This window comes from Diadema antillarum, unplaced genomic scaffold (genome assembly GCF_040938485.1).
Source record: "Diadema antillarum isolate AM-2024a unplaced genomic scaffold, OU_Dant_1.0 seq00001208_RagTag, whole genome shotgun sequence".
NCBI lineage: Eukaryota > Metazoa > Echinodermata > Echinoidea > Diadematoida > Diadematidae > Diadema > Diadema antillarum.
This window is the reverse complement of record NW_027272001.1, coordinates 57,422-75,614: the sequence shown is the minus strand read 5'-3', so window position 1 is coordinate 75,614 and position 18,193 is coordinate 57,422. Positions and strand designations below refer to the sequence as shown.

General features: G+C 42.8%; 1 protein-coding gene across 1 annotated transcript; it reads left to right on the top strand.

Moving 5' to 3' along the window:
- The first annotated feature begins 557 nt into the window (after nt 1–557).
- Nucleotides 558–17,919, top strand: LOC139744761 (mannose-6-phosphate isomerase-like). The gene is made up of 8 exons (XM_071655183.1): nt 558–573; nt 5,237–5,364; nt 6,914–7,114; nt 8,660–8,801; nt 13,490–13,687; nt 15,521–15,694; nt 16,742–16,950; nt 17,459–17,919. Exons 1-8 carry the CDS (start codon nt 558–560, stop codon nt 17,678–17,680), a joined length of 1,290 nt encoding a protein of 429 aa, XP_071511284.1. The 3' UTR covers nt 17,681–17,919.
- The last annotated feature ends 274 nt before the right edge of the window (nt 17,920–18,193 follow it).

The following is an 18,193-nucleotide window of genomic DNA, read 5'->3' as shown; positions in this document are numbered from 1 at the left end:
GTGATGATAAAAACGATGTAAATCACTACCTATCATTATTATCATTACAGTGGCTCTTTATTACCATTATCATTTTTGGCCATTCGATGATTTGTATATTTCAAACAGCATTGACAGGAAAGGTTGTTATGTACATAAACCTCCCTCCCCTCCGCCCCTCCCCCCCCCCCCCCCCCCCCCCGCTGTTCATCCCAGTTAGAACTAACAGAGAACAGAGAAAATGAACAAAACTACCTCCCTGATCAGACAGATAGACCAGTCAAAGGAACATCCTATCACGTAGACATACATATAACAGTAATTATATCCGCATTCCAAAGTCATCAAGATGTGAACGAGCGTTTTACCTCCAATAAGCTATAGAGAGTATGTACCAGTACCTCGCTCGTTCGCGCCTGCACGGTACAGGTGCACCTACCTACACATGAGTGCACCACTGCACCCCACCCCCATCATTGCTCCTGAAGGAAATGCAGCAACGTGTCAGAGAGGGACCCAAACAAAACCTGACAAAGTAGAGCTGTCTTACACTGACATCGTGTTTATTCTATTTAAGAATGGCTTTTCCAGCTGGTAAGAAGGATTTTGAACATTTTCGTGGCATTATAAAGTAATACGTTACTATCACAGTGTTAAAAAAACGCTCATAAACGACACAACTATCGCAAACAACGAAACGTCAGTCCGATGTATTCAAAATCGTGTTGGAAGAAATGTCAGTTGTGGTTGACTTGGCCTTCTTTGCTTGAATTCCTCTAACTGCAACAGCGACCCCAACACGTTTGTAACTGGTTACAGCGACCCATAACGGGGTTAGAATTCCTCCAGTCAGGAGAACTGCCGAAGTTGCAGAGTTGGCTAGAAACTTGCGAGGTTTTTTGAACGAATACTAGACACTGCACAGTCACATCCCTAGGCCTAGTTACAAAGTGCAATAGTAACAATGTGATGATGCATTGATGATGGACGCACAATTGAATTGTACATTTGTTACCTGGTATGTAGTATGTACGTCAAGAAGACATGCCTGTGAGCTCTAGAGCTTTCCTAATCTCTAGAGATAGATCTCTAGATTCTACAACATACATGAGTGTACCTAGAGAAGAAAGATCTTGACAATAGATTATTGAACAGTGAGGGGTTTCTCAAGTCTGAGAGGGAGATAGCAGAGTTCTTCTAGGTAATTTTACTCCTCAACGTTCCATCTAGAACCAAACGAGGAGGAAAGGGGGAGTGCGTGACATATTGCTCTGTTAGTCCTTGTAGCTCGAGTCTTGGTTGCGGAAAAAAAAATGGTTGCTTGAAGTTTAAAAGTGTCATTGTTGGCTGTGCTCTGAATATCTGGTGGTATGAGTTTTAATCCTTGATGGTACGGGGAATATAGGAGTGTTTGAAACAGGTGGTGCGGATGAAGTATTGGATGAAAGCGTTTCCTGAAGTTCGTCCGGTGGCTCGTGTAGCTGGACGTAGGTAGTCCGACACTGGCAGGGCCAAGTGCCCCCCCCCCCAAGGTCTTGTGCAACATACTGACCCTTGAAGCTTTCCTTCGGATCGAAAGCAAGTCCCAGCCTAACCCCTGCATAAGTTTTGTGGCAGTAACGTTAGTGGTTTGTCTGTGGTCATTGCACACCATTCTAGCTGCAACAAGATCCAAGAAGAGTGAGTCTGGTAAAACATTCAGGTGGTGTTGTAGTTGTGGTGAGATGTTTTGTCCCATTGTTTTAGCCACTTGGTGAGAAAGCTGTCTCTGAGGGTTTTGTACCATGAGCAGTCACCCACCAAGTGGGTCACTGTTTCAATGGTACGACGACAGGGGCATCCTGGGCTTTGCCTTGTTTTACCTGGATTTGGATCTGGATGTAGTGCAGTGCAGGACCTTTTGGTATGAGGCACCGGATGAGAGAGGGCGCAGGTACTTTAGTTGAATCGAAGATGACGTCTCAATCTTTGCTTTGAATACTTTAGGTAATAATATTAATGACTTCGATTCGATGGGGAGCTGGTTCCAAGCCAGGGATTTTTTTACAAAAAAAAAGAAGAATTTTTAGTTGCTCTGTTTTACATGTCTTACCAAGTAACACTTTGTATGATTTGTAACATATTTCTCTACAATGTTGTCTACGTTACAATCTTTGAATTTCTTTGCTGTAATGTTTTGCTCTGGTCGTACTTTTGAAAGGAAGTTTTCAACAGGTAGGGCTGGGACCAACCTGTCGACTACTTTGAAGAAGGATGTTAATCTCAGGACCTGGCGTCTCGAGGCAAGAGTTGGCAGATTCAGTTTCTCCTTCATGTGGGTGACACAGCCTGGATCACAGGAGGTGTAGTCACTTCATCAGTCTTATGGTGTGTAGGCGTTCATACAGGGCAAGCTTGTTTTTAAGGTTCTTCACGGTATGATTTATTGGTATGTGGGAGATGGCATCCATGAGCAGTCTCCATTTGACTCTGTCGTGAGGGAGTAGGAGGATTTTCCTCAGGAAGTCTGAGGAACTGCTTGTCAGATTCATGAGTGACTGTTAAGAGCTTGGCAAGTATGGAGATTGCCTTATTTGCTGTTTTGCGAGGGAGGCCAAGGATAGCTTTGAACATGCTACACTGCGTTCTGTCGAGGTCAGTGAATTTACCTTGAAGGCCACACCTCGCTACTACGGTCGTGGTAGTACATTACTGTAGATAGTGTGGTGTGGCAGGGTTAAGGGAGTCCCTTGGGACCCCTTTAAAAACTCAGTTTCGATTATTGTCTTCTGAAGCTTAGGAGTGTGTGGGCATCAATGGCGATTTGTGGTAGTTTGTTCCAGCTGTTGACAACTCTCTGGCTATAGAAGTTCTTCCCAATGCCAAGGCGGCTTCTTGTTTTGGTTAGTTTCATGGAATGACTTCTTGTTTTATTCATTCTGGCAATCTCAAAATAATTCTCTGGTTTGGATTAAGTCGATTTGTTTCGTTATCCTGTAAGTTTGAAGTAAGTCTCCTCTCTCTCTTCTTTTCTCCAGAGTAGTTAGTTTCAGTTTTGCTAGTCTCTCTTCATATGGCAGATGATGAATGTTTGGGATGAATTTTGTGACTCTAGCTTGGACTTCTTCCAACACTTTTTTGTCTTTTTCGAGGTATGGGCTCCACGTCTGCGTGGCATAGTCTAGATGGGGTCTGACGAGTGATTTGGACAGTCCAAGGATCACCTCTCTACTCCTGAAAGTGAAGTTCCGTTTGATCATTCCCAGTATCCAATTTTCTTTATTTGCTGGTGCAGCACACTGGGTGCCCACTTTCAGGGACTTGTTGACTAATGCCCCCAAGGTCCTTTTCTTCTGTACTTTCCTTTAGCTGGGAGTTGTCCATTGTGTAAGTGTAGTGTGGGTTATTCTTTCCAAAATGCATGACTCGACATTTGTCTGCGCTGTACCTCATCTGCCATATGTTTGCCCATTTGTGGAGGTGGCTGATACTGTATTGCATGTCTGTTCTGTCACTATCTGATTGCACTGGGTGGATTAGCTTAGTATCATCAGCAAACTTACAATCTGTTGATTTGTCATTTAGTCCAAATTCCAGTCATATGAGCATTCGTTTGCTCATATGACAAACATCCACTCCATACATTTGTAGAGCATGCGTGGAGGACAGGAACACTTCCAGAGGGCACTGACTTTACATGGAGTCGGTCCGCACCGGTGAGCCCCTGCACCAGCAAGGGCATACGATGTTTTCCTACGTTTTGATGTCTTCATTGGAGTAGGGTCACAGAAGGAGAAAGTACGGTTGATGCCCAGATGGGATTTTGCCTCCACCAGTGCAATAGTGTCTCCACCAAGATGCCATCAGTTTGATGGGCTGTGTGCAGAAGAAGAGATGATGGCACTCTTTGAGGGATTGATCTTTATACTTCCACTTGTAGGACTACTTGTAAGTGACATCCAGCATGGTTTGTAGGTCTTCTGGCTTTGAACTGATAAGTGTCACATCATGTGCAAGGACCAGGGTACCGAGGAATTCATGGCCTAGGGAGCATCCTACGTTTGTTGATCTCAGGGCCTTAATGAGACCATCTATGTACACCAGGTACAGGCATGGGGATAAAACCCCACCTTGTCTCATGCCGTGAGTGACAGGAAAGGCAGAGACTCCAACCCCAAGCACCTTCTGATCTGGAGATTCTCCTGCCTGAAACCCCTAAAAAACGGGAGACTCCACGTTGATATGCGCAAAGCGTGAAGTTCCTTGCGTTCGGGGTCCAGGGCCCGCTGGGCCCTGGAAGCTCTAGGGTTCAAGATGCTCTCTCTTGCTATCTAAGGCTTATTTTTCAACATACAGTGGCTATAAGTAAGAAATCCTTTATAACGGGAGACACAGAGCCAGGGCAGGAGAAATTAAATCTCAAGCGGGAGAACGCTGGGCCCTGGAAGCTCTAGGGTTCAAGATGCTCTCTCTTGCTATCTAAGGCTTATTTTTCAACATACAGTGGCTATAAGTAAGAAATCCTTTATAACGGGAGACACAGAGCCAGGGCAGGAGAAATTAAATCTCAAGCGGGAGAACGGGAGATTTTGCAAAAATGGGCTTTCGGCGAGAGATCTCCCGTCGAAAGCGGGAGAGTTGGAGTCTCTGGAAAGGGTTGGCTGAGAATTCCATTCCGTAGAGCCATGCTCTCTAGTCTTCAATACAGGTTCCCCAGGATTTTCTAGAGGTTTCCTTGGATGCCTGCCTTATGGAGCATGGAGAAGAGTCCATCATGCCAGACCGTATCGAATGCCTTGGTGGCATCCAGCAGAGCAGTGCAGGTATCCTGTCGCTTTGCAGAGTTCATCTCCATGATTGGGTTGCAGGAGAGAGTTGTTGTGATGAATGAGTAGTCTTTCTGAAAGCCTGATGGAAGGATGTCTGCGATTTCTCTTTGGAGCAGAAATTGCTCCAAACTTACCTCTGTTAATTAATGTACATCTGCTTCGCGAATTCGTGAGTAGACGTTGCAATTTATGTAGGTCATACTAACCAGCGCAGAAATCTTTCCTCACTACTACACTGTATGTATAACTCAAGATTTCGTACGCATAATGATATTTTTCTGGGTTATTTTCATTCCCTTTTCTACCCATGACAAACTTTGCATGTCATTGCCTTTCAGTAGCATTCTGTTTTTTGCATAAACTGGATCTCTGTTGAGGATATCATAATGAGTGATGAAAAGGAAAAGTTGCTCATGATTTACAGTCGTATACCTTCCCTATTCCCGTAGTTGTTACTCTTCAGTGTGCTGTACAGCAGTATGCATGGGGCCGTATAGGCAGTGACAGCGCTGTGGCTACCCTGAGCCAGAGCGGCAGCAAGACATTTGAGATGAAGGTGGACCAACCTTATGCAGAGGTAAGTCCTTGTCCTTTTTGCACTTTCATAATTCCTACCCAGTTTTATGCGATCCTATAGCTGAATTCTACTTTTTGTTTATTAGATACTCGCTTTAACCAGTTGAGGACGAGTCCCGAGTATACTCGGGCAGGGGTCTATGGGAAATATGTGTTGTAGCAAAATCAGCCCATCCTCAAAGGGTTAATAGGTTTTATAAAATGGGTTCAAGAATGTAGCCCATTGGAAGCGCTGAAATGAGTCACGTGTGCGTGCAATAATTTCTCACTAACATGAACGGCCTGACGTCACAATGTTTACACTAGCAGTGCGCACTCAATCAATTGTTACAAGTGCGTCGCGTGCTACTATACGCGCTGTCAATCCTGTAAACAACTTCTAGTTCGGGCTGCCGGCCGGCCTTTCTTGTGCATAACATGTGGCGTACGTATACTCTTATACGTACAGTACTTATATGTGCGGGATTTCCGAGTGCGACGTGCGTAAATGTTTGGGACGAGCGAGTGCTACATGTAGCTGACTGGTACTGACCCACAAAGGTGCGTGAAAAATGCTGTTAGTTTTCGACCCATTTTATAAAACAAATGATGCACAGGATTATTTCGTGGCACTACATCTCCACTAACGCACTCTATCCTGTGCATCATTTGTATAACATCCAATTGGTTCCATCATACTGGATCATGGCTTGTAATTGGCTTCTGTGTAGATTTATTTTTTCTCATCATGCTCTTATCAAATGAGGGATGACATAAGGGATAAGTGTCCTGACGGTATTTTTCTAGGGATAAGTGTCCTGGGATAAGCATCCAAGGAGATTATGAGGATAAATGTTGTGGAGGATATTGTCATAGGGCCAGATGGAGTAGTGTCTTGGGTCTTCGTGTTGTGATATATTGAATGCATCTTCCATTACAATTATATTGTTTATCATTAATGACACTTTGATGCAACAAATGATGTACACACACACACACACACACACACACACACACACACACACACACAAATGCACACAACCTGGATAGGTATTATTGTGTATTGTAGTTTTGTACTTTGATTTCATTTAATTTCTTTGGTGATTATTCTTTTTATTTTGTTTAGTAAATGTGATCTTTAACACAGCTTTATATTTGTTCTATTATTCACTCATGAGGGGTCCAAAACATACAAAACAAACCTTCTAGCAGATACAGCCATTTCCATCATAATTAGCAACTTGCACTTTAGTTTACTAATGTATTTTGTTATTTTCAGTTCATGACAAGAATACTGTATTTCATTAGCTCCTTTCTGGTTCTTTGGCATGTTATTGTGTTATATATGGAGCTGCATAAACAAAGAATTTGTGTCATTGCTGAAGATGTAATAATTAATTTAATTAGTTTTAAAAAAAAGAAATGTAAAGACTGTGCATTTATTGACAAATGTCATTCATATTTCACTGTGCCTGTCACTAGGCAATTGCAACACAAGAATTATATGTATTCTTGTGATGATTGACAAAATACAATACTGATGTGATTTTTCATTTCCGATTGTAAAACAGCTGTGGATGGGAACGCATCCCAAGGGCCCGTCATCAGTGAGCAGCTCAGCGCACACTGGTACGCTCCTCAGTGACTGGATCGCCAAGCAGCCGGAGTGTCTGGGGTCGAAGGTCAGGGCCAAGTTTGGTGACCAGCTTCCGTTCTTGTTCAAGGTCCTCTCCGTCAACAAATCCCTTTCCATTCAGGCTCACCCGAACAAGGTAAGCATCAAGGTGTCATGCACCAAGCCTATAATCTAGGCAGAGGATGCAGCTATTGTCTTGGCTGTTACGCTTAACGTCTGAAGTGGCGAGACTATTGTCTTTGCCAAGCAATATGTCTGATGCGGTGATACCATAAACAGTGGAAGCATCCACCGCTTATATCCATGTGTCTTGCTTTAGCCGTTGTTTTCTTATTATTGACTATGAGTCAGCAGTTTTTCCTACCCAAACTCCCACTGATTCATAGTTGATAATGAGAAGAGGTCGACTAAAGCAAGACGAGTGGATATAGGTGGTGGATACTTTGCAGGCATCCATCGTTCGTAGTCTCGCGGCATCAGACATGTTGCTTAGCGAAGAAAACAGTCCCGCTGCATCAGACGTTTAGTGTGACAGTAAAGACTGTAGCTGCATCTTCCGCTTGGATTGTAGGCTGTCATGCACCTGGCATGCACAATGTTTTAGATGTGATAAATGTACCTCATCCTTGATGTTGAGAGCTTGTCTGACAATAGAGGGCGACAACAGAGTTTATAATGTTCTCATTCTCAGGAAGTGGGGGTATTCCAGTTGACTGCGCTCTACAGTCATATTGCACTAGTTGTTTGAATGTTGTGCCATCTTGTCGTTTCACGCACAGTTGTCATGAAGTAAGAGAGAGGAAAATGGTGCTAGCTTTGGCAGCTGCCCAGTGAATGACAAAATATCTGCGTGGATCCGTGAGAAAGACTCACAGAGAATTTTTAAATCCTGTCTGGAAGTCACTTGAAAGTATTTCAGTGCCCACTAGCTCTGATCCTTTACACCTGATATGTTGTTCACACAGGATCATCTCTTCAAGCCAAAGAAGTGAGAATGACAGAGTGGATTCTGCCTGATATGATCCCGGTTCAGATAGATCAGAAGAATATGAAATACAAAAATATGGTTAAGCCACATGATTATGGACATCGGCAAGTGAGTCCTTGTCGCTCACTGCTTCCTGTTCCCTCCCCTTTCCGTTATCGTCTTTACAAAATGACTGTTTTACTGCATATCTCTGTGCATTCCTCAAAATGGTTGCATGGTTGAACAATAACATCTCCCCAAGTCATGTATTAAACCTTATGCTAATACACCTCAGAGTTTAAAAAAAGATAAATATAAAATAACTAATCCCATGTCACTTGAGAATACGCTCCCCCTTTTATACCAAGAATAACAGTTAGAAATTTTTGAGGTCTAAACAAATTCATTGGAAATCTATAGTATCTTTTTACTCTGAGGCAAGGTCTTAATTACGTACTTTGACAATATACCAGTGCAAGGTATCAAATTATCAGGGTTAGAAAAGGGAGACTCAAACTTTAATTGTTGTTAGTTGAATGCTGCACCCTTTTCAACCATGCCAAAACAAGAAAAAAATTAATGAACCATACTTTCTTTTTAAAAATCACTTCTTCAAGTTATTGTGATCACATACCAGCATTCCATTGGCTTTGTGATTCATTATATTTCCAGGAGGATATTTTTCCTTGTTTGTTTGTTTGTTTGTTTTTTAAGGCACATGCTGAACAGTTACATGCAGAGAGACCAGACAAGTACCCAGACCCCAACCACAAACCAGAGATGGCCCTTGCTCTGACGCCCTTCGAGGGCATGAATGGCTTTAGACCGGTCAAGCAGATTTGTGCCTTTCTGGACAGTAAGTTTCTCGTCAGCCATTGTTGGCACAGAGAAGAGAATGACAAGCATCTCAGGGAGAACAATAATGATGATGATTTCCCAGAATGGTATCATCATCATCCTTTAATTTCCTCGCAATTAAAGTTGTCAGATTGTGGCTGCCTTTTTATTTCTTTGAATGCTGTATACATCTCCAGAGGTAAAGTGTAGCTACACTGTATCTCAGGTAAAAATGCTCAGTGGTTTGCAAGAAATATAGTTTCGATGTATTTTTTTTGGTGACTCTCTTTAAGACCCTCAAGAATGTAGCCTCTGTTTTCTCCACATTTCCATGAAGTGGGAGAGGTATAGCAGGTTTTTTTTTTTTTATCATGAATAGATTGATCATCATAACACAGAATTTTGATAACAAGAAAGTGATGACAAATTGCCCTACATCGACGTAAATAAGCACTGAATTGATCAGTGTTTTAGTAGTAGCCATGATAAAAAATCATGGGCGTACATACTCGAGCAGGATTCGAACCCACGACCTCCTGATCACCGGACAGGCGTCATCTCCACTAGACCACCGAGCTTTCGCCCGACAGCAAGTGTTGGTTCTAATCCTTATAGCATGCAGCGGGTACTGCTTTTGTTATTCAAATTTATGAAGTTCTTCCGTCGTGATGTTTTCATTGCAACTGATTGACAAATTGCCCTACATCGACGTAAATAAGCACTGAATTGATCAGTGTTTTAGTAGTAGCCATGATAAAAAATCATGGGCGTACATACTCGAGCAGGATTCGAACCCACGACCTCCTGATCACCGGACAGGCGTCATCTCCACTAGACCACCGAGCTTTCGCCCGACAGCAAGTGTTGGTTCTAATCCTTATAGCATGCAGCGGGTACTGCTTTTGTTATTCAAATTTATGAAGTTCTTCCGTCGTGATGTTTTCATTGCAACTGATTGACAAATTGCCCTACATCGACGTAAATAAGCACTGAATTGATCAGTGTTTTAGTAGTAGCCATGATAAAAAATCATGGGCGTACATACTCGAGCAGGATTCGAACCCACGACCTCCTGATCACCGGACAGGCGTCATCTCCACTAGACCACCGAGCTTTCGCCCGACAGCAAGTGTTGGTTCTAATCCTTATAGCATGCAGCGGGTACTGCTTTTGTTATTCAAATTTATGAAGTTCTTCCGTCGTGATGTTTTCATTGCAACTGATTGACAAATTGCCCTACATCGACGTAAATAAGCACTGAATTGATCAGTGTTTTAGTAGTAGCCATGATAAAAAATCATGGGCGTACATACTCGAGCAGGATTCGAACCCACGACCTCCTGATCACCGGACAGGCGTCATCTCCACTAGACCACCGAGCTTTCGCCCGACAGCAAGTGTTGGTTCTAATCCTTATAGCATGCAGCGGGTACTGCTTTTGTTATTCAAATTTATGAAGTTCTTCCGTCGTGATGTTTTCATTGCAACTGATTGACAAATTGCCCTACATCGACGTAAATAAGCACTGAAATGATGAGTGTTTTAGTAGTAGCCATGATAAAAAATCATGGGCGTACATACTCGAGCAGGATTCGAACCCACGACCTCCTGATCACCGGACAGGCGTCATCTCCACTAGACCACCGAGCTTTCGCCCGACAGCAAGTGTTGGTTCTAATCCTTATAGCATGCAGCGGGTACTGCTTTTGTTATTCAAATTTATGAAGTTCTTCCGTCGTGATGTTTTCATTGCAACTGATTGACAAATTGCCCTACATCGACGTAAATAAGCACTGAATTGATCAGTGTTTTAGTAGTAGCCATGATAAAAAATCATGGGCGTACATACTCGAGCAGGATTCGAACCCACGACCTCCTGATCACCGGACAGGCGTCTTCTCCACTAGACCACCGAGCTTTCGCCCGACAGCAAGTGTTGGTTCTAATCCTTATAGCATGCAGCGGGTACTGCTTTTGTTATTCAAATTTATGAAGTTCTTCCGTCGTGATGTTTTCATTGCAACTGATTGACAAATTGCCCTACATCGACATAAATAAGCACTGAATTGATCAGTGTTTTAGTAGTAGCCATGATAAAAAATCATGGGCGTACATACTCGAGCAGGATTCGAACCCACGACCTCCTGATCACCGGACAGGCGTCATCTCCACTAGACCACCGAGCTTTCGCCCGACAGCAAGTGTTGGTTCTAATCCTTATAGCATGCAGCGGGTACTGCTTTTGTTATTCAAATTTATGAAGTTCTTCCGTCGTGATGTTTTCATTGCAACTGATTGACAAATTGCCCTACATCGACGTAAATAAGCACTGAATTGATCAGTGTTTTAGTAGTAGCCATGATAAAAAATCATGGGCGTACATACTCGAGCAGGATTCGAACCCACGACCTCCTGATCACCGGACAGGCGTCATCTCCACTAGACCACCGAGCTTTCGCCCGACAGCAAGTGTTGGTTCTAATCCTTATAGCATGCAGCGGGTACTGCTTTTGTTATTCAAATTTATGAAGTTCTTCCGTCGTGATGTTTTCATTGCAACTGATTGACAAATTGCCCTACATCGACGTAAATAAGCACTGAATTGATCAGTGTTTTAGTAGTAGCCATGATAAAAAATCATGGGCGTACATACTCGAGCAGGATTCGAACCCACGACCTCCTGATCACCGGACAGGCGTCATCTCCACTAGACCACCGAGCTTTCGCCCGACAGCAAGTGTTGGTTCTAATCCTTATAGCATGCAGCGGGTACTGCTTTTGTTATTCAAATTTATGAAGTTCTTCCGTCGTGATGTTTTCATTGCAACTGATTGACAAATTGCCCTACATCGACGTAAATAAGCACTGAATTGATCAGTGTTTTAGTAGTAGCCATGATAAAAAATCATGGGCGTACATACTCGAGCAGGATTCGAACCCACGACCTCCTGATCACCGGACAGGCGTCATCTCCACTAGACCACCGAGCTTTCGCCCGACAGCAAGTGTTGGTTCTAATCCTTATAGCATGCAGCGGGTACTGCTTTTGTTATTCAAATTTATGAAGTTCTTCCGTCGTGATGTTTTCATTGCAACTGATTGACAAATTGCCCTACATCGACGTAAATAAGCACTGAATTGATCAGTGTTTTAGTAGTAGCCATGATAAAAAATCATGGGCGTACATACTCGAGCAGGATTCGAACCCACGACCTCCTGATCACCGGACAGGCGTCATCTCCACTAGACCACCGAGCTTTCGCCCGACAGCAAGTGTTGGTTCTAATCCTTATAGCATGCAGCGGGTACTGCTTTTGTTATTCAAATTTATGAAGTTCTTCCGTCGTGATGTTTTCATTGCAACTGATTGACAAATTGCCCTACATCGACGTAAATAAGCACTGAAGAACTTCATAAATTTGAATAACAAAAGCAGTACCCGCTGCATGCTATAAGGATTAGAACCAACACTTGCTGTCGGGCGAAAGCTCGGTGGTCTAGTGGAGATGACGCCTGTCCGGTGATCAGGAGGTCGTGGGTTCGAATCCTGCTCGAGTATGTACGCCCATGATTTTTTATCATGGCTACTACTAAAACACTGATCAATTCAGTGCTTATTTACGTCGATGTAGGGCAATTTGTCAATCAGTTGCAATGAAAACATCACGACGGAAGAACTTCATAAATTTGAATAACAAAAGCAGTACCCGCTGCATGCTATAAGGATTAGAACCAACACTTGCTGTCGGGCGAAAGCTCGGTGGTCTAGTGGAGATGACGCCTGTCCGGTGATCAGGAGGTCGTGGGTTCGAATCCTGCTCGAGTATGTACGCCCATGATTTTTTATCATGGCTACTACTAAAACACTGATCAATTCAGTGCTTATTTACGTCGATGTAGGGCAATTTGTCAATCAGTTGCAATGAAAACATCACGACGGAAGAACTTCATAAATTTGAATAACAAAAGCAGTACCCGCTGCATGCTATAAGGATTAGAACCAACACTTGCTGTCGGGCGAAAGCTCGGTGGTCTAGTGGAGATGACGCCTGTCCGGTGATCAGGAGGTCGTGGGTTCGAATCCTGCTCGAGTATGTACGCCCATGATTTTTTATCATGGCTACTACTAAAACACTGATCAATTCAGTGCTTATTTACGTCGATGTAGGGCAATTTGTCAATCAGTTGCAATGAAAACATCACGACGGAAGAACTTCATAAATTTGAATAAGAAAGTGATGACTTTTAGCTCATCAAATCCCGGAAAAACACATGTTATAGTTTTATGCTATCTCTCTTTATGGTAATTTTGACTATTCATTTTCAGTATTTCATAAGGTTGAATGAAAAATACTTTTTCATTCGAGCCCTGTATTATTAACTTATAATGGCTTGGGTTGCAGAATTTTCAAAAGCCTCTTAATCGTTCAACCTATGACTGTTTTTTAAAGTGCCAAAGCGTTTTGGATGATAAGTGTTCTTTTTCTTTCTCTATTTAGAAATATTGTTTCATTTTCTTTTAGTAATTCTTTGGAGATTCATTGAATTTAACCAGTTCCACCTAATTTTTCACCTGTGTAAGATATGCTGCGAAAGTCAGGGTAGAGATGCCAATTTAGTGATTACAGGGTGATTATTTCTGCAGCAACATCTCTCAATGATCAATACACTTCATCTTTTGATGCAAATCTCACCCTTTGCACACAGTGGTGCCAGAACTGAGAGCTGTCGTTGGTGAAGAGGCCGCGTCGGAATTGAAGGCCGCCCTCACAGCTAGTGGTGGTGAAGGGAAGACCGAGGAATGCCGCGCTGCCCTCAGGAAGTGTTTCTCTGCCATTATGACTAGGGACATCAGTGAGATGACGGCCCAACTGGACAAGCTCATCAAACGTCTTCAAGCTGAAGGTCAGGACAAACTCATAATCTCACATTTTTAGCTCACATGAGCCGAAGGCTCAAGTGAGCTATTGCGATCGCTCTTCGTCCGTCGTTCGTCGTCCGTCGTCCGTCGTCCGTCGTCCGTCGTCCGTCGTGCTTAAACTTTTCACATTTTCATCTTCTTCTTGAGAACCCCATGACCGATTTTCACCAGACTTAGCAGGTAGCATCCCTAGGATGCAGGTAGCATCCCTAGGGGGATAGGATCTCAATTTCTTCAAATGGGCACCATGGCTCACCTGGGGGGGGGGGGGGGGGGGGGGGGGGGCCCAGAGGGGCCCAAACACCCTAAAATTAAGGAATCTTTAAAAATCTTCTTCTCTAGAACCAGAAGTGATAGGGCTTAGTTGATACTATGAGTAAGTACATTGATGACTGTAGTTTCAAGTTTGTTCATGGGGGAATCAGAGGTGCACCCTTGGGACCCAGGGGAGGGGGTGGGGAGGGGTCCTAATGGGGCCTAAATTGTACATTTTCATCTTCACTTTGAGATTGCCATGTCTGATTTTCCCCAAACTTGGTAGGTAGCATCCCTAGGGGGATAGGATCTCAATTTGTTCAAATGGGCACCATGGCCCACCTGGGGGTCCCCAGGGGGCCCAAACCCCCTAAAATTAAAGAACCTTTAAAAATCTTCTCTAGAACCAGAAGTGACAGGGCTTAGATGATACTAGTATGAGTTAGTACGTTGACGACTGTAGTTTCAAGTTTGTTCATGGGGTTGGCAGAATCAGGATGCCCCCCCCCCCCCCCCCCCCCCCCTTTTGGGACCCAGGAGAGGGGATGGGGAGAAGTACTACAGTTGTAATGGAGCCTGAATTGTACATGTTCATCTTCTTGAAAACCTCATGATGAATTTTGACCAAACTTAGCAGGTAGCATCCCTAGGGGGATAGAATCTCAATTTCTTCAAATGGGCACCATATTCCTCTTGGGGGGGGGGATCCATATGCAGACCTAAGTTTCCAATGTTCTCAGGTAAGAGTGTGCAAGAATGCATGGAAGGTGAAATTGCGATACTCCGGTGAGCGCGTGACCCCCGGGTCTCTTGTATTCAGATGCTGGATTTTTTTCTTCTTTATTATATTTATGCAGAAAGTTTTCCATGATTTGTTGCTGTAGTCATAGTGTATTGGTTTATATTTGACCCAAGTCAAGAAAATATTTCATGATATAATATTATATCCTTCATGAACGAAATCCTGTTCAGTGATTGGTCTACATAATGTCATGTGAACAAACATGACATTACTATGTTGAAGACAAAATGCCAATGGAGAAAAATATGGTATACTGTGATGTCATATTCATGGAATAGTGCACTATACCATGAATATGATGTCTTAGATATTTTTATTATTATTTTTTTTTTGTCAATAGAGTGTGTGAAGTGCTGTTGGTTTTGGCCTTGTGTAATGTGTAAATTGCGTTCACTGTGGTACACTGTTTGACTGCACTGTTATGTGTAAATATTTTCATTTTAAGAAGTTTACTATTCTTTTTCATATTAATGTTTGTTGGAGGGATATAAAGCAAATATTTGCTCATATCCTCATGCCGAATATTGTGTATGTATTCTGAAATATATTGTTGCAAGTAAACATAAATCCTCTCTTGTAGGAAGCCTCATATTTAGTTGCCATGTATTACTCTCAAGTGAACTAAGTCACATACTCCTCGAACCCTTTTATAGTGTTCAGTGAAAAAGCAAACCAAAGGAGTAACTTACAGCTAGTTTGAGGCTTGTTTCAGGATTGATTTAGTGTATCGATTTAGTGTTGTTTTTGCTGCGAAATACAGAGGCGGCTGGTAAGGATCTGACCCAGAACAATGGAGCTCTGGTGCTACGGCTGCAGGGGCAGTTCCCCGGTGATGTCGGCTGCTTCGTGTCCTACCTCTTCAACCATGTGATCCTGGAACCAGGCCAGGCCATGTTTCTCGGGCCCAATGAGCCTCATGCATACCTGTCAGGCAGTGAGTTAAAGGCCACATCACTTTTAGAATTATTTCATCCTTATCCTTATTGGACAGGTTAACACTCGGTGTAATGCTGCGTTTACACCATGTTCCCCAGCGGCCATGGCAATCACTTTAGACAATGCTTTGGGACGGGATGGGCAAATGGGACAGGCCGTGATTGCCGTGGATGCTGTGTCAGATTTTTAGAATGTTAAAAAATTTGCCATGACAGTCGGGGGTGCTATTGAGAAACCTTGTAGGCTGTAATAAAATGGAGTGAATGCAATGAAACATGATAGCACATAACATGCCATAACGAAACTTGGAGGTGGTCTGTAGCGGGACGCTATGGAAAACATAGTGTAGTCTAGCCTGACCAGATGCTGTGAGAAGGGCGTCTGATAGCTACATGTTCACTGGAGCCAGGACTGGAATGAACAAGAATAGAATACGAAGGGGTAAAACAGGAGAATGTCCCATCTACCCATGGCGCACTACGTTTTGGGCACACGGGGCTGCTATGCCCTTCCGAAACATAGTGTAAACGTGGCATGAAATTTCTGGATGATAATGGTTGCCAATGACATATTGATATATTGATAATTTCACCATCACTGTTCAATTTTATTACCCATTTCACTAAATTACATCCATTACCTATTGTCAAATCATATGCATGGAAATCTGACTTACATTACCCAATATGAATTCATCAATAAACAAGATATAAACTTAAGGTTATTTTGTATTAAAGGAAAAAGCATTTCTGTGATGATAATGATAGTCATTCTGATGATGACTGACAATACTATTATTGTTCTTATTATTATCATTGTTATCATGATGATTATATTGTTGTAGTTGTTATTATCACTCATCTTTCTGTGATCGTCATCATCAAAGATACCAGGGATTAACCCATTGAGGAGGGACTGATTTTGCTACAACACACATTTCCCATAGACGCTTGCCCGAGTATACTCTGGACTCGTCCTCAATGGGTTAAGGCAGTTGAAATGGTATACTGGTATTCTGAGAATAGTCGTGTGTCTTGCATTGCAGATTGCATGGAGTGTATGGCATGCTCGGACAACGTGGTCAGGGCAGGCTTAACCCCAAAGTTCAAGGACATTCCCACCCTGTGTGACATGCTGACCTACCTCCCGTCCACCCCGGCAGAGAGGGTATTTCCCAGCAGGACCGACCCCTCAGATCCCACCCTCACCATTTACGACCCTCCCGTGCCGGACTTTGCAGTGGCAAGGATAAAGGTTTGGGAATTTCTCACTTGCATGGAGTGTAGCCTTTCTTTGGGGCAGAGCTCTAAAAGTTTCTTAGTGTTAATGCCCGCACTCATTTTTTCAACTGTCTGTGAAGAAATGTGGATATTGATGTGGGTAATCAGGTTTATGCGAAAGCTTTCTTAATGTTTGAAATAAAGAAATTATGTAATTAAAGACTGAATGTAGCATAGCTTGGAATTCATACTTTTGTTGAAACTCTCTGGAGTGTGATGTTGAATGTTTTTAGGGTTGCGCCATGTACATTGTAGTAGTAGTGGTCTTTAAAAGGACTGTTCAGAATGAATGATGATAAGTGAGTAGAAAGTTGAGGAGGGGTCTTCTTTTGACATTAACAAGTTTCTTGTGAAATTTATGCAAAGTAAATTAATGATCAGTACTGTGTGTATGAGTGACCAGTCAATCTCTTAGGAAATTCATCTTTTCATGTATTTTTTGTTTTGTATTTTTTCCCTTCTTTTTTCCTTTTATCTGACAGGTGCCAGCAGAACAGACCAGTTACACTCTGAGAGCGGAGGATAGCGCGAGCATCGTCATCATCATCGAGGGAGACGGAGCGGTGACGCATCCCTCCCTGGGAGATGGACAGAGCCTGCTGTTCTGCAAGGGGTCAGTACTCTTCCTCTCGGCCAATCAGACGCTGTCGTTCACTCTGCAGTCTGGCCTGTTGGCTTTCAGGGCATTCTGTCCACTGGACTGACTCCCGCTAGGTGAGCACTCGTAGAGCGATGCGTCAAAACTTTGATACTGGCAATCCAGGGTTGTTGATTTTGATGACAAAGATAGGCCAACTTTATAGACTCATCACTTAATTTTGCACTTTGAATAGTGTAATGAATACTATTTTGATATCTTTTGTATATCAGTCTGTTTTTTGAAGCAGCATTGGACAGTCTTCTTTAGACTTTAGGAATGAAGGTGCTATTGATCATCAGCTCTGTGTACATTTGATTTAAATTAAAACAGATTTGAACATTGTCTCCAAATCATTAAAGCAATATTTGTAGTGTGTGCTCCAGTTTCTGTCCACATGTAGTAAACTGTCAATGGCAGAATGCTTTGCTGTGTGATTACACTTCTTCTATGGATCTGAGATTCATGTAAATGACTTATTTGTATAAAAGTTTGATAATAGAGATGACAAAAAAATATAAATCTGTGATCAAATCAAAGAAATCTCAGTTGACAACAGTAATCTACTTTCCAAAGTTAT

What these genes read in the sequence shown, in the direction of transcription:
- LOC139744761 (XM_071655183.1), top strand. An exon ending in TTCAGGCTCACCCGAACAAG is followed by an intron (nt 7,115 to 8,659) that starts GTAAGCATCAAG and finishes TTGTTTTTTAAG; the next exon opens with GCACATGCTGAACAGTTACA. An exon ending in TCATGCATACCTGTCAGGCA is followed by an intron (nt 15,695 to 16,741) that starts GTGAGTTAAAGG and finishes CTTGCATTGCAG; the next exon opens with ATTGCATGGAGTGTATGGCA.